The sequence below is a fragment of the Seriola lalandi genome, unplaced genomic scaffold, assembly GCF_002814215.2.
Source record: "Seriola lalandi dorsalis isolate HSWRI2012SDOR001 ecotype SW California unplaced genomic scaffold, Sedor1 jcf7180002054474, whole genome shotgun sequence".
Classification (NCBI taxonomy): Eukaryota; Metazoa; Chordata; class Actinopteri; order Carangiformes; family Carangidae; genus Seriola; species Seriola lalandi.
The window spans coordinates 934,993-950,731 of record NW_019525027.1 but is presented as its reverse complement, the minus strand read 5'-3'; the positions used below and the strand labels follow the sequence as shown (position 1 = coordinate 950,731).

The following is a 15,739-nucleotide window of genomic DNA, read 5'->3' as shown; positions in this document are numbered from 1 at the left end:
AGGGTAGGGTGGGGGTGGGGGGGGGCATACAACATCCTTTAACACCACTCATAGAGGCCGTGCAATGAGAAAAAATCTTTGGTTATCTTTGGTATCATCAAAGTGATAGAAATCACGTATGGATCTTGAGTGAGGTAGCATCTTTGGTTCACACTATAAAACATCATCAGGTCTTGACACGTTTTTTTTTTTTTTGTTTCTTGTCATTTTTTTTTTGGTTTTTCTCTCGGAGATGAAGAAGCGGCTCTCTCTCTCGCCTCTCCTTCAGCGCTTGATCTGATGAATGTAGAGCTGCTAACCCTGGCCATGAGGAGGATGATGGCAAGGGGCCAGCTTAATATATCTAATGCTACGCTGCCCTGGGCCAGCCCTGTGTAGTGCTTTCCTCCTAGTGCTGAAATGCATAGCTTACCAGGAGAGCGGACGCAGGAGAGGGGGGTGGGGGGTCCAGGGATTGGAAACAGGCAGGGATGGGGTGCTTTCGTATTCAGGTGACGAGCTGACATTGCTGTGTAAGCGCCTGAAATTGATTTGATCATTGATATCATCCCCTCCACCCAACATCTCTGATGAGGAGATAAAATCAAATACGTATGAAGTGCACGGGGGATGACGGGGGAGAGTTGCTGAATGCTTCTTATTAAGAGTGGTGACACAGTTTGTCCTCAAAAAAAAAAAGAAACAACAAACCCATCAGAGGCCATCTGTCTACCTCACAGTGTCAAGTCCACACACAGAGCCAGCAGTTTGTGTTTTCACCTTTGCAGAGAAAACGTACTACAGGATGGATTTTTCTTGGGTTTGCCAGCTGCTGGCATTTCCACGTATAAACTAAGAGCTAAACCTGTAGAAACACTTCCAGGAAAGGTTGTGTCTGTAATGATTAATCTTCACAAACAGCATTTACAGTAACATTCACAGAGACTGATTGTGAAGATAAAGCTGGAATCTTTCGTTTGATTCAAAAAGGCATCTATAAGGCAAATGTCAACAGGGTAATTTTCAGGGTTATGTTATATATTATGTCCATTTATAGGGAACATAAATTTAAGTATGACTCAAAATGTTGGATGGACCATGAGCAGTAACATTCTCTTCTTTGTGGCGCCTAACTAACAGTCTGTCGTAGGAGGTAAGGGAGGAAATGAGGTAAAAATACTCTCAAGATTATCAACTACAAAATATACTCTTTGGTCAAATTACTTCATGGCATGTTAAGTGGTTTTGTTTCTAAGCTGCATGAGAGGCTTCGGTGTGTAGAAGGCTTTGGTTTCTCATCTTTAAATTATTCAATGCTTCAGCATGTTGGAAGAAAGCACTACCATCTGGGTTGAGGTTAGGGGGTCTTGGTTTGGTTTAGGGTTTGGGATTTTGGTTTCTGGGTTAGCAGTCTACGAATGGACATTCCCCTGTCTGTCTGGAATACTTGATAGAAAGACAGACAGCTGGACAGACAGACAGACAGACAGACAGACAGACGGACAGACAGTCCACCACCACCGATCCAAACGAGGTTGCACAACAATCCAGTCGCTCCTGTAGGATTATTTTTTCTTTAAAAGTTGATTGGCCAATCCCATCGGAGCTCCACATTCTGGCTGTTTTTCAAAGGTGTGGACAGCTGCAGATCAGACTGCCAACAGGCTGATTAAACCTCCATTTAGGGACCCATCATTAAAACCAACCAATCAGATTAAAGATAAGGATGGTGAATGACAGATTGATACTGGGTGGGGAGGTGAGGAGGGTATAGTAAAGCTAGAGACCAGTGACATTGTGTGTGTGAAGGGGGGTAAAATTATAGTCTTTTTGCAGTATGTTACACATAAATGTGTTGCTGAAACAAACATTTCAAAGCAGGTCAAACAAGAAGTCTTTGGTTTGTTTTTTCATCTTTGGATACTATAAATATCAATATAGTACAGGTTTAAGGGCAAAACGTTGCTTCAAGGTCTTTTTAAGTTTCTCTTTGTTTCTCTTAAGTTTTAAAGCTTTTCCACCGAGGTTGAGTCAGTCCATGAGTTGGTCATATCAGTCCATCTTCAGGCTTTGGTGCAGGCGTTAGGGCCAGAGTTGGCTGAGTGACCGGAGCCGTCGTCCACCCACTTATCTAGGCTCCGGCGGCGTGCGTTCATAAAGAAGTTGCTGACTGTGGCCAGCTCCAGGCCCAGCTGTTGGGCGATGGTGAGCTGCAACTCTTTGGATGGACGCTTGTTCTCCTTGAAGATGGCGTGGAGCGTCCGCCGCTGCACATCTGTGAACACCAGCCGGGGCTTCTTGGTCACGTTCCCTCGCTCGCTTCTGCCGTGGTCCTGTTCCTTGCGCTTACACGCTGTGGAGAATCCAGGACAGAGACAAAGAAAGAGAGAGGGTTTGTGTGTGAGAGAGGGAGCAGAATATGGTCGTGTAAAAACAAGAATTATGACAGCAAAACTGGTATCAGGATCTTCTCAAAGTCCTGCATTAATCCACTGCATGAACTGACCCGTGAATGATCCACGAGTGATTCTTGTCCATATCACATGAGCCTGGAAGTCTACCTGTTTTCATTCTATTCTGTGGTTATTATAAGTCAATACTGATATCTGACCATTATGACCAAAGTTAACTCACAACTGCAGGTGCAGAACAAATACATTTTTCAAGTTCTTTTCCTAGAGGCTTACCTAAAGACAACTCATTGTTTTTTCACTCTTAAAACAAAAATACTTTCGCTTCTATTGCTATTTTGAGATTTGCATCAAGTGACATTTTCCTAGCCCTGATGGTAATTCCACAATCCTCCAAATGTCAGCAGTAAAAGTTGTGTCTGACCGATACCAGTAATGTTTTCATGTTTGTCAAGAACCAATATGGAAACAGACATTAATCATTTTTCCTGTAGGTTTACCCTCAGGAAAGACAATGTTTTTAGGTTCTGAATTCCTTCTTTCCTTTTTAGACTAAATTAAGTTACTATTGGCTGACACTGATAATATGCCTATAACATATCTCTGCATCCCAAAAAAAGGCAAATCTAACCTCCCCTCAGTTGATCCCGTTGTTATTTGATTCCCTCGTTCTCCCTACAAAGCCATCCAAGCTGAGGCTCATCAGTGAGCAGACACCAGGAGGGGGCAGGCGCGCGCTGCTGGAGCAAGGCCCAGTGTGGACTCTCAGGGGGAAATAATGAACGGCATATCCTAACCACAAAGCAATACTTAAACCAGCACTGGTTAATTTTACAAGATACTACGGGTGAATAAAAACGTTTCATGACAGAAAACCTCAACTCAAGTACAAAGGGAACTAGTTAAATAAACCAATCAAATCCACACAGAACTTAGCACCCAATTTGGAGAAAAATGACCTAGAGCCAATAAAAATGACTTTATCTATATCACATATATCACAGAGGGGATTTTTATGAAGTCAGTGCCTTTAAAGTGTCTTACTTCTTCACGTTACTATAGTATTCCTATAATATTTCTGGTCTTTAATTTTAATGTAATATCCGTGTCATTGCCTTTCAAATGTAGCTTAATTACTGAGAAATTACAATAAACATAATTAGACTATTAAATCAAATTATTTTTGTCGACCCCACTCCAGAACCTCATTTTTGCACACACTCTCTCAGCCTGCTAAAGTAGTAGCTACAGTGCAGCCGCCTATCCGCCCGACCATAAACCTGAGTGTGATTGTGAGTATGAGCAGCCCGGTGTCTCCAGTGCTGGTAAATATTAACAGAGAGCCGGAGCTCCTCATGTAAGGGCTGCTATAAATCAGTATAGGAGTGAAGGCCACTCAGACAGCAGGAGCCACCACAGAGCGGCCGTGCCCCGGCACACGAGGCCCGGGCAAAGAGGCAGCTTTTCCCAGGACCAGGGGGGGCATAACAACGGCCTCGTTATCAGGTTAATCACACACACACACACACACACACACACACACACACACACACACACACACACACACACACACACACACAAACACTGCTGCTGCTCTCAGCTAATCATTACAAACACACAGATAACTCCACACACTCAAAAACACTGCACACACTGGGCCTACTGACACGGTGTGACGATAGTCCTGCGTTTCATAACCCCACAAAGGGCACGAGAGAACAACAAACAGACCTCTGTGCCCGATGTATTGTGAGCAGATGAGTGTGATACATATTCACTCCCTTCAGTTTCTGAAAAACCAAGAAAGAAACGAACAACACTGAAAATAGTTGCAATTACACCTGATTAACTGAATGAATTTATTCTGTCCTGTTTCAAAAAGGTCCAATACCTGGCTATTTCCAAACCTATTCTATTCTATTCTATTTTGTTCTATTCTATTTGATGCTATTCTATTCCATTCAAACAAATTCAGATAGGTAATTGAATACGTGGGAAAATGAGAAGAGGCCCAAGATTAATTTCAGATGCCTGAGATCAATAAGTGTATCACATCTACTTCAGCACACGATCACATCTAGTTCACATAGGAACGAACGGATCAATAATATGGCGCTCAGCCTATTCTCTTCAAATTAATTTAGTGTTTAAATGTAATTTTTTTACTTGTCTCCCAACTTATTTTTGGACTATTTAAGAAAACCTATTATTTTATATTTAAATGTTTTTGCTAAAGAGAGTTTGTAATTTTTTATTTAGGCCTATAAGTTTTTTCTCTTATAAAAGATGGAAGTAAAACGAGACAGTGCAACATGTCCAAGAAAATGTGCTAAGGAAAAAGCAGGCCTCCCTTCTTTCTTAAAAAAAAAAAAAATCATCAGCACTAATTAATAGGCAAATGGTCTGATTTTTGTTTTAATTATATGCTCATCACACTAATGATCAAATGATGACCAAATACAAACCCAGGTTTTAAAAGTTAAATTAATTTTTTTTTTTTTTTACCATTTGCAAAAGTCAGCGATACAATCTCACCTTCAGCCAACACACACCCACACACACTCACAACAGCAGCAGCAGCAGATGGGAAAACTGAAAAATAATCAATTGCGATTATACTCACGCACGAGCATGCACGCACAGACACACAAACGCAATTGCACGCACTTTCCAAGATGCAGCCGCAGCCTCACTTTTCAAAAAAGCCAAAAAGAAAAAAGAAAACTCCAATTTGTAGGTCAGTGATTAGGCCTACAAACGTTAAAAACATCCACTGTGGGTGTGTGTGAACGTGCACGTGCGATTTGGGCCTTATTGCGCGCCCTAATTGACTCATGCGTACCTAAGGGACAAATTAATAGAGGATTATCAGTTAATTTGAAGTCAGGGTTAGTTTACGACCAAAAACATAAGCACATGCTCTCCATTCTATTATATTCTATTCAATTCAATTCTATTGTATTCTACTGAGAACTGGCCGGTAATTTAAAAAAAAATTTTAATCAAAAGTCAGAGGCCGTTTCACCAACTAAATAACGCCTGACTCCAGCTTCATTTAACATTTAAATTAAGTTTAGCACAGACTCTCCAGAGCACGTGCACACACACACACACGTTTTACTCTCTGTGTGTTTACACCAAGGGCAACAGCAGAGAGGCTGATCAGCTGCATCTTCACCAAAATAAACACATTCCTAACGATTTCTGGGCGAAGGATCAGCTTACGCACACACAGTCCAGCGGTCGATACTTTGAGGTAAAATGACATGAGCACTTGTTTCACACAAGCCCCAAAATCAGTGTAGAAACAGAATAGGGATGCGTATTGATATCAGGCCACTCTTTCGATCAGCATGGTGAAGCACTTTTCAACTTCACCTATTGTTTAACAATAACAATGTTGAATATGACCTCCCCACCAGACTTAAATCTATCATTTGGAGTCTCTTTCCAAAGAAACCAGGGTTCATCAAACCCTGAGGCATGGCCTGGTTCCTCGCTGCATCTAATATCATTTGACTCCCAGCTTCTTGTAAAAAGATTTAAGACGAATGGAGACATTTCCTTGTATGTTGTTTTGATAAAGAACTATCAGGCTAGAGGGGACATCTGCCCTGAATGCTACCCAGATGTGATTTCACATGGTTTATACTTGGATTGCTGTACAAAGGTTTGTGATAAAAACTGCAAGCTCCGGTTTGATTCCCAGCCCACTTGAACCCATTGCTCAGTATAAGGCAACATTCAGGGCCAGTGATCCTCCTTTAGCGCCTTTTTTTGAGCGTCTGTTTTTCTCAGCCACACATTTAGAAGATGAAAGCAAAAAAAGGGGCTTTACCGAGGCTTCGCTCACCTGCGAGCCTGAGCGCACTCATGCGTTGGAACTCAGGCTCCTGCAGCCACTTCCACATGCGGCGGAAGGTCTCTCTTCCGGACTTGAGCTTGGACCAGGGTTTGGGGTTTCTCAGCAGGTCGGACAGGGTCCCCTGGGACCTGCACAGGACCCGCTGGGCAAAGATGGCCTGAGGGATGCTATAGCGCTTTAGCTCCGTGGTGATCCTCTGCGCCACCTCTTTGGTATTCACCTCCTCCATCTGTCCACCAGAAACACCAGCCCCTCCACCGCCGCCCCCTTGCTGCCCGGGCCCGGAGGCCTGCTCCCGGCCGTTCCCCAGACCCTGGCCGTGCCCCTGCGCGCCAAGGTGGGCGTGCGGGTGGTGGTGGAGGCCGTTGATTTGTACCATGCCCGCTGAGGAGCTCATGTGCTGCTCCGTGTGTCTGCCCAGCATGGCCGGGTGGTGAGCCTCAAACCCGCTGGGGGTGAGCATCTTCTCACCAGGCATGGCGGCACCGGGGTGAGCATAGGGAGGGATGCCGGCCTGGGACGTGTGTATGCTGGCCAGACCGGAACCAGACAACGGGGACAGGCTCTGGCCCATGCAGGGATCCTTGTGATGATATGCGGGATACAGACTGTTCATAGGCGCCAGACTCCGGTCCTCTCGCATCAATGTGAAGCTGCCGCTGACGTTTCCGGGGATCCTCTGGTGGGGATGCGGGTGAGGATGATGGGGATGGTGGTGGTGGTGGTGATGATGGGGAGGAAACTTGTCGGACACGGTGGAGATGGGGGGTAAGGGCTGCAGAGGGGTTAGGGTGGTGTAAGTGCTGCTCGCACTCATGCCAGGGGGGGCTTCACACATGCTGATGGCGGGATGCAGGTGTCCGGGGTGGCTGGGGTGATAGTCTCCGCTGTCCAGCAGGGTCGCCATGCCCATAGCGCGGTGGCTGAGACCCCTGGGGCTCGGACGGGAATGCGGACTGTGGCCACTCAGCAGCTCTCCGTGACCGGCCACAGACTCATGGCTCACTCCGTGCAGGTCGCCAATATTCTCCATCGACAGCTGTGCGTTCATGATCCGGGCAGCGCTGTGGACCAACCATCTATCTGACCTACCGGAGTTAGCTGATGTCCAGAAGTCCTCACGTCCAGTAAAGTTCAATTTTCTTTTGTTGTTTTTTTTCTTCTTGCAGCAGCCTCCTTTGCTATTGCCTCTTCTCTGTCCTTATATTCACCTATTTGATTACTCTCCTATCTCTGATGCTGTTTTGCAGAATGGAAACGTCTTATCCGAATCCCCGGTTTTTTCTGATATTTTTTGTTTATTTTTTATTTATTTTTCTGATTCTCTTTATAATTCAAGCCCCCCCACCGCCAACCAGCTGTCCTTGCGCTCCGGTCGGGTGCCGCGCCATCTCTCTAGTTGTGTGTCTCCAGCCCTCTTCCACCGCAGCACAGATCACTGTCCACACATGCGCACTGCGGTCACCCATTTCCTCCCATACTCTCTCTCTCTCTTTCTCTCTCTCTCTCTCGAACACACACGCGCGCACACACCGCCCCCTTGCTCTGACGTCAGCTACCTTATTAAGGAAGGGAGGTATCAAACCACCTGCTAAAAGCTGTTCTCCCCGATAACCCATATTCAGCAGCCTGTAGCCTTCAGTGACATGTTAAAAACGTCTGTAAACACATGGATCTCTAATAAAAATCCTACCACAGTCGACTCATGGAAACACACTGCACACAGCGGCCAAAGTTTTACAGTTAGGCTAATTGTTATTTAGAAAATGTTAAATCCATTAGGGCTATAATGAGCCTTTATCTTCAGTCCTCCTTAAATGATTAAGTGCAAATGAAGTAAACTTCCGGGTTCATTTGGAGTTGATTTTTAACTTGTGAAGTCTGGGATTCAAAACCTCCAAACCTCCAATGAAAACACACCCGATTCTTCACAAAAACGCAGAATAAAGGAGACTTCAGGAGTTGCAACAAAGAGCGCTGATTTAATTTGTTCATAGGTATATCTTATGTATTCATATACATCACATAGATCCAATTCTTTCCTTATTAGGCTACTTCAGCTGTAGCACCCCCACCCCCACGCCCCTGCCAAATATGTGGCGGTTTAACCAAACGAAGAAGACTGTCGTACCTTCTCTTTTGATAGAAAAAGATGAGCAGATGTGTCTATTGTTCAACCATTAGGCTTAACGAACCAAGCCCAACAGTGTGTGTGTGTGTGTGTGTGTGTGTGCGTGTGCTTGTGTTGTCCTATTTGGAGATGGACACATGCACATTTAGCCCACTAATCCTGAAGTTTTGGAATCATTTAGGTTAAGTATACAAATGTGAAGACACACACTGTGGTATCCAAAAAAAGAAAGAAAAAGAAAATGCAGAAACGTGATTTATTTAAAATGCAATTTTATTTTTGTTGACAAAAATGTCCAAATAACACAAATTCACATCAAATACATTCATAGCATCTCTATAAAAAAAAACCCAAGGCCATGCAGGAAATGGCATGCTGACACATAACATGACTGGTTCCCCCGTGTTGCTGCGTGAGTCGTCCCCCCCCCTTCATACAAGCCGAACTCCTACTTACATGTCAGGGGCCGTTTAGCCTAATAGAGCGGTAGCGCAGGGCGTCCTCAGCCGGCCGAGGTGACAGCTTGCAGCGGTCAGTGTCCTGCTGGACCCCCTGCTGAATGAGGGACATGTCAAAGGTGACGCTTCAAGACTCCCAAAGCCAACATCTGCGGGGGGACAGATTAACCTTTCAGACTTTTCCCTGTCCTGGACCTGCTATGGGGGCCCTGCATCTGTCAAGGCACCCCACAATAGACCCAACGCTCGGCTGAACGAGTTAAAGAAAAGAAAAGAAGAAAAAAAAAAGAGAGAGAGAGAGAGAGAGAGAGAGAGAGAGAAGTTAAACTGTTTCTGATGAGAAGTCAGTGTCAACAGCGTGTGTGTGACGTGTGTCGAGACAAAAGGACACTAATTCCTCGAAGTGTGGCTGTCCAACCGTGTAGTGCTGTGGACATAATAGACTATGGAGACAACAGGGCTGACAACAGGGAAACAAAAACACTGTGAATATAATTAATTTTGAAACAAGATTATCAAACACTGGGATACACTTTAATTTCATCATTTTTTTTTATCTTATAATCAAACTATAAAGTGCATTAAGTTTGACCTTATTTTTTAAAATCAAATCTTTTATTTTTGCAGCGTAGGCCAGTTTATGCTTTTATTTTGTTGCACACTCGCACAGAGACACAAAGACAAACGGAATGTAAAAAGACAGAGGAATATGAAAAGCCAAGGTTTGGCCTTACATGGCAGCAACCCTCATCTACACATTCTCATACGGATCGATAGGCTCCTGCCATGTCTGCACGACCTGAGCTGCGTGTTTATGTGTGCTGGCTTTCTGTGGCCATTGTGCGGAGACAGACCTGGCCCTACTAGCCGGTGACATTTGCTTTGCAGAGAATATAAGGGACACGGTTTTCTGAGCACTTCTGAAAAGGGATACATTTCAAGCGGAATTCAATTCAATTAGTACAAAAGAAACAGAGGGACTAACCAACAAGTAGCGCCTAGCAGATCCATAAACGTGCGGACATAGATATGCAGAGTTTGGAGAAATAGTCCACATTCTTTCCTTTCCATACCTCAGCCCTATTAAAAAAAAAGGTAGTCCTACGTGCCAGAGCAAAGTGGGGCCAGGCGATGGGCACCTGAGGGCTCTGTGTCAATTACTTACAGGTTTCACACTTATTATTTATCAGGGGCATCGTTCCCGTGAAGCCCACCGCAGCACATCCGAGCAGAAACAATATAATGCCTCGCAGAGAGGACCGTGGATCAATATTTCTGCAGCTCTGCAAAGTGACACAGCGTTGCAAGCGTTATAGATGTTGAAAATGACAATTACATCTTGTTTAAGAATAAGCCTGTGCTAAATGGCATCTGGTGAAACTAAACTTTTATAAATGAGGCTGCTTGAGTTTGGCCTATATGGTCGTTTATGGCGGGTATGATATAAGAGCGCATACATGGGGAAATTGAATTAGCCTTTTGAAAATAAATCACATTGCTCTTGTTTTATCCTTTTGCACCAGTAAACTAATTTACTGGTTCACCTTTTAACTCCAGAGTCCCATAAATATCGTTGCCCCGCAAATCTATGGTATGATTTATCCTCAAATCTTCCACAAAGTAAAAGATTATTGGAGAGAAACACAGATATGTTAAACGTTACAATATTTGAGAAGATGATGAAATGATTCCTTTCTGCGCTCTTTAAAAATAAAAAAAGAAGTGCATTGCAGTGTTAGTGACTGGTCTTTACAGCATATTTGATGTAGGCTATAGGCCTTGAAAACACACCACTCCACACCGCGCCAATCAATACTGAATACAATTATAATTCCTGAAAGAAATCAGGCTCTGGCCTTTGATTCCTTAGAATAAACTAACCCAAAAATATACGATTTTCAAATAGACTACTTATATATACATATATATCTTACAAATTATTTTTTATTTAAATAAGGTGGTTATTTCATTTAACAAGAGAGTTATTTCTTTAAGGAAAACACATGAGTTTACTTATACAAATTAAAATAGTATCAAAGTTGTACATGAAGCGTTGTTCTAATTTGTCTTACTTTATTTTAAGCAAATAAAAAATAGAAATAAAATAACATAAATTCAAAATTATTATTTCGACCTCACTGACAGCCAGTTAGCAGATGACAAGCCAAGATTGCATTAGGAGCTAAAGAGAGATCATCTCCTTTTTAAGCTTTTAATCCCGTATTAGAGCATTTGAGGAGAATCGGTCTAAGTAAAGTTTTCTCAGTAAAATCATCAATGAATAACCAAACAGGAACGAATAAAGCTCAGGGTTACATTTAAAAAAACGATTTGAATTTTATTCCCCTTGATCAAGGAATTTAATTTTTTTTCCATAATTAATAAAAATGCCATCATGGCCGAGCAGCAGATGCCGGACCTGCTGCCTTGCTCAGGGGTAAATCAACTGCCTCTTCCCTTGTGTTATTCCGCGTCACTTGCTCTGATTCGCGCACTCATGTGAAATTAATAAGGCATCACTTTACATTAAGGTGTCCATATGCCGCCCAATTACTCCCTGTAACTTTGGTGAGACTCCAATTATGACAACAAAACCGTGTCAACGATAGCCAAACCATCCCCACAGTGCTGCTCCAAATGTGCACTTCAAACCCAGATGACTTCTTACTCAAACAGACTGCGGCTCAATGAGCATTAATAAACAGTTAAGAGAAATTAAATTTAAAAAACGAATTAAAACAAAAAAACAAAAACAAAACAAACGTCCTCCACATTTCTGGTGAGATTTCTAAAAATCTAGTTTCATACTTAATACTTTTTGGTGCCATAATTTCTCAGCTATTTATACATTTTGTACAATCATTTTATGTTGAGCCACTGTTTTAACTTGCAAGTGAAAAATATTTGACACGTTGGGAATGTACATGGACAATTGTGCTGGCTACAGTCTCTTCTGGTCATTGACGAAACTACGATTAGCACAGTATATCCTCGGAAATGCACAATATTTATTTTCATCTGAACTAAAATGCAAATCATTGCCTTCCCTTTATGAATATTTCCTAATTTACACAGGCCTATCCTCGCCAAGTTTGGGCCTAATAATAGGCTAATAATAATAATAAAGGGTTTTTTTTTTTTTTTTTTAGCACTGTATCAAACTAGATGAACAGTTTCCCACTTGATAACAGCACCAGGGTGGGGCTGCTTTCCAACAGGAGACCTGAAAACATGTTTTCCGGCATAATTATCGTTGTCTTTGCACGTAAATGAACAACACGCTCATTAGAGAAACTGAACTGTCTCACATACATTCATTTAAATTGAGTTTATTTTTTATAATAATAATAAAAAAAACATCTCAATCTGAGTCCTGAGTTGTGTGTACGCACACGTGCACGGCTGCAGTTGTTCACGTGCGTTATTTATTTATCAATTAGCCTATTATCCGGGATGTTTGTGTCTTAGTTTAAAGGTAAGTGTCAGGAGTCTGTATTAAGCCCGCGTGATGAACCACCACAGTGTGACTCTACAGGAGCTGCATTAGGCAGAAAATCAGTCAGTAAGTCGTTTTTATGTTGCCAAGTGCAGCTTTGACACTGTATTATTATTATTAAGATTTAATGAGTCTTAATGAATCTGTCATTAAGAAAACTATCCTCCAGGCAGCGTTGTTTGGCCATAAACTGATATCACAGGTTGCAACGTGCCGCAGCTGCTGTAAGTTTGTGTGCACATGTATCAGGGTGCAGAGAAACAGTCAGATGCTGTGCGTCAGACTTGGACTGCACTGTCCACGTCTCCTCTCAACAGGGTGCCAGGGTGCAAAATGTCTGCATTTAAACTCCTCTTCTTCTGCGCCACACATAAACGCACGCGCCAGACACACACACACACACACACGCACACGAACATCATCGCACACACACTCACACTGTAGTCCTGGACTTTACCGCAGGATCCTATTCTGTCATGCATCTTTAACAGCCTCCCAGCTCGCTCCCATACAGCAGAGCACGAAACCACAGAGCCCGAACATCAATTTACATAAACTCTTTAACTCCAAAATATATGACTCGCAAGAAAAGCATAGGATGCGCTCGCATCCTCGCGTCTCCTCCGTGTGTTTTTCCCCCCGTCCCACCCTCTCCCTCGACCTCCTCCTCCGGCTCCACCGACTTCCAGCTTTTCTCCAGAGCTGCGAGAGTCCCAAATCCTGAGCAGGTAAACATCCTCAGCCACCGCATGCGTCTCCGTTTCCATTCGCAAATTATCCGTCCCGCAAATAAGCCTCTCTTTTCCTGCTCCGGCGCCGTTGCCTCTCTCCGTGCTTTTCTCGATGCAGATGCATTTGAATAGCTGGCCGGTGTTGTTATGGATCCGTGCGCACTGAAAGAGAATCAGTATGCAAATTGTTTCAGTATCAATCGAAAGGTTCGATCCGCCTGAGCGTCAGCCCCTTTGGCACGAGAGGCTTCTTTACTGCATAAATGTTTATAATGATCTCATGTATTAACACACATACACACACACAAACACACACACACACACACACACACACACACACACACACACACACACACACACACAAACACACGCACACACACAGAGAAAACTGGAATCTTATTAAGATGTAACTAAAATACTCTTTTCCAGAATAAATAAAATGTAAATTTAGGGATGCAGGGGATATAGATGCTGCCTCCATGACTAAGACTCAGAGCCATTACTTTGCTCGAAAACCTTTCTATTAGTGAAATAAACCCACAACAACATGGCTGGATAGTCCATGCAAGTATAATTACACCATAGCATTTTGTTCAGAAGACTGAAATCAGATTGTTTGTTTTAACATTACACCACAAATTCTGTTTTACAGATAAAACAAGTGTCATCACTTGTCTTGTATATTGAAATGAGTAATTGAAGGCTTAATAATGGCGTGAGATAACAACTCTTACATGACTTATATGACTTACAGTCATATGATTTGAATAAAGTAGCTTATAACAGGCCGTCACATTCTCAAGCGTGCTTCTGTCTGTTTGTCATATTCTGATATATTATAATCTCACAGAATCTAGCCTTTAGGGGAGAGTAACAGTGCTGTGGCATACACACTCCAGAAAAGAAGCACCTATGTGAGGACAGATTGAGAGAGTAAATGAAAAAGGGTAGGGGTAAAATACATGAGGAGTTGAAAAATATGAGAGCAGTAGAACAGGGGAGGAGTGTAAGAGGAGTAAAAGAAGAAGTAATGTTGAAACACACAGAAAGTGGAGCGCATAGGTGGCGACAGGAGTGGATCTGTTATTTTTAAGCAATCAAGAGCAGGACAGGGAAGATGAAGGAAAAGAGAGGAAGGGTAACAAGAGGTGAAAGGAGAGGCTGTGGCAAGGGCAAGGAGAAGGAGAGTGTGGTCAGGAGGAGATAAAGCATAGAGTCCGTTATCCATCTGTCCCAGGGTTAGAGTTTGACCAGCTGAGGGGGTCAGGGGTGAGGGGTCGGCGACCCCTTGGCCTGAGGGCTCCGTGGTCAGTGTGCTGGCAGATACCATGGGGACAGGATTATAAGGTAAATAAAAAAGGTGGATGCTTTCTGTCCTTGCTTTGCACAGATAGACCATCCAGTTTAGAGGAAGATAGACAGATTTTATTCTTTCACAAAATGAATCAGGATTAATTCTATTTAGTGTCAAATTAAGATGAAATGGGTGTAGGTGCATTTTGTTCCCTCCTTTTCTACCCCAACAAGATGGACTGCTGCACCACAAAGATTTAGATTTATTAATAAAAAATGTAAAATGGAATTTGTTTATATGTTTATATGCACTGGATGTAAAGTATTATATGAACTAGGACATATTTGTCATTACTTAACATGACCAATTTTATTGACAAACAAACAAATAATATCTTTTCTAGGTCTAAGTAGTACCTGTTCAGTAATATACTGTGTAGATATTAGAAAAAAATTATGTACATAATAATAATATACATAAGTTTTATTTTAGTAATTTCACATGTAGTTTATTACCTATATATACTGTATACCTACAGTAAGCCCATATACAGATGTATCTACTAACCACCTCCGGTAGCCACCACTAACCAACCATGACAAGTTCAACTCGGTGAAATGGGTCCTAATCTGTTTTTTATACCTGTGTTTAAATGTTACATGACTGAGATGAGAGAAAGTAAAGAAAGCTAATTCTAAACTAAATAAAGGAAGTTCCTCTGATTTCACAGCAGTATAAATGCAGTGTGCAGTGAACCATGAAATTGCAAAGCTCAGAAGTGGATATCTCTGTTTAAACTTTAATAATGCTTCGAACAGTAGTGTCCCTCTTGATCAGTTAAGATCCTCTCAGCCATTTACACAATAGGAAGTGTCATACTGAATAACCAGGTTCCACCTGTTAAAAGTGATGTGTGCGCAGTACACAGTGTGTGCAGATTTAACAAGGCGCTCAGTGGTTAGGTCAAGGATTGCTGTCCTTTACTTGTGCCTGAAAATCTATATCTCAGAAAGGGGAAGGATTATATATTTTATGTCAACAAGAGACTGTCCTCTTCTTTTGTGTGTGTGCGTATGTGTGTGGTTTTGAGCGGCTTACCATTGTGCACAATAGGTCTCACCTGGAATGTGTGTAAAACTCTGACTGTTGCTGTGTATTTCTTTGTTAGTACGAAGGAAAGAGACTTCAGTGATGGGGCTGTGTGCTATAAGATGTGTGTTGTGAGTGTTTCTCAACCTTAAGTTTTTCCCACCAACCGTGGCTGTACTCTTATATTCAGCTTCATGGATTCACAACTTTTAACTTCCCTTCATGAAGTCGACACGGGCATTATATTGTCTGAAAGAGAATACAGTCTGAGAGAAACGCACATTT

At 42.6% G+C, this 15,739-nt stretch overlaps 1 protein-coding gene across 2 annotated transcripts; it reads right to left on the bottom strand.

Moving 5' to 3' along the window:
• Positions 1-6: 6 nt before the first annotated feature.
• onecut1 (one cut homeobox 1) lies at positions 7-7,788 on the bottom strand. 2 transcript variants are annotated; one of them, XM_023411941.2, is made up of 2 exons: positions 6,244-7,788; positions 7-2,332 (listed from the first exon to the last, which is right to left on the bottom strand). In XM_023411941.2, the coding sequence occupies exons 1-2, from the start codon at positions 7,304-7,306 to the stop codon at positions 2,043-2,045; spliced, it is 1,353 nt and encodes a 450-aa protein (XP_023267709.1). In that variant the 5' UTR covers positions 7,307-7,788; the 3' UTR covers positions 7-2,042. The 2 variants fall into 2 exon arrangements, with proteins under 2 accessions (XP_023267709.1, XP_023267708.1); XM_023411940.2 differs by having other exon boundaries at positions 6,229-7,785.
• Between the last annotated feature and the right edge of the window lie 7,951 nt (positions 7,789-15,739).

Excerpts from the sequence above, each read along its gene's own strand:
- onecut1 (XM_023411940.2), bottom strand. The coding sequence starts at position 7,306 with ATGAACGCACAGCTGTCGATGGAGAATATTGGCGACCTGCACGGAGTG. Across the intron at positions 2,333-6,228 it reads CGCAGGTGAGCGAAGCCTCG|CGTGTAAGCGCAAGGAACAG; the intron begins GTAAAGCCCCTT and ends GATTCTCCACAG.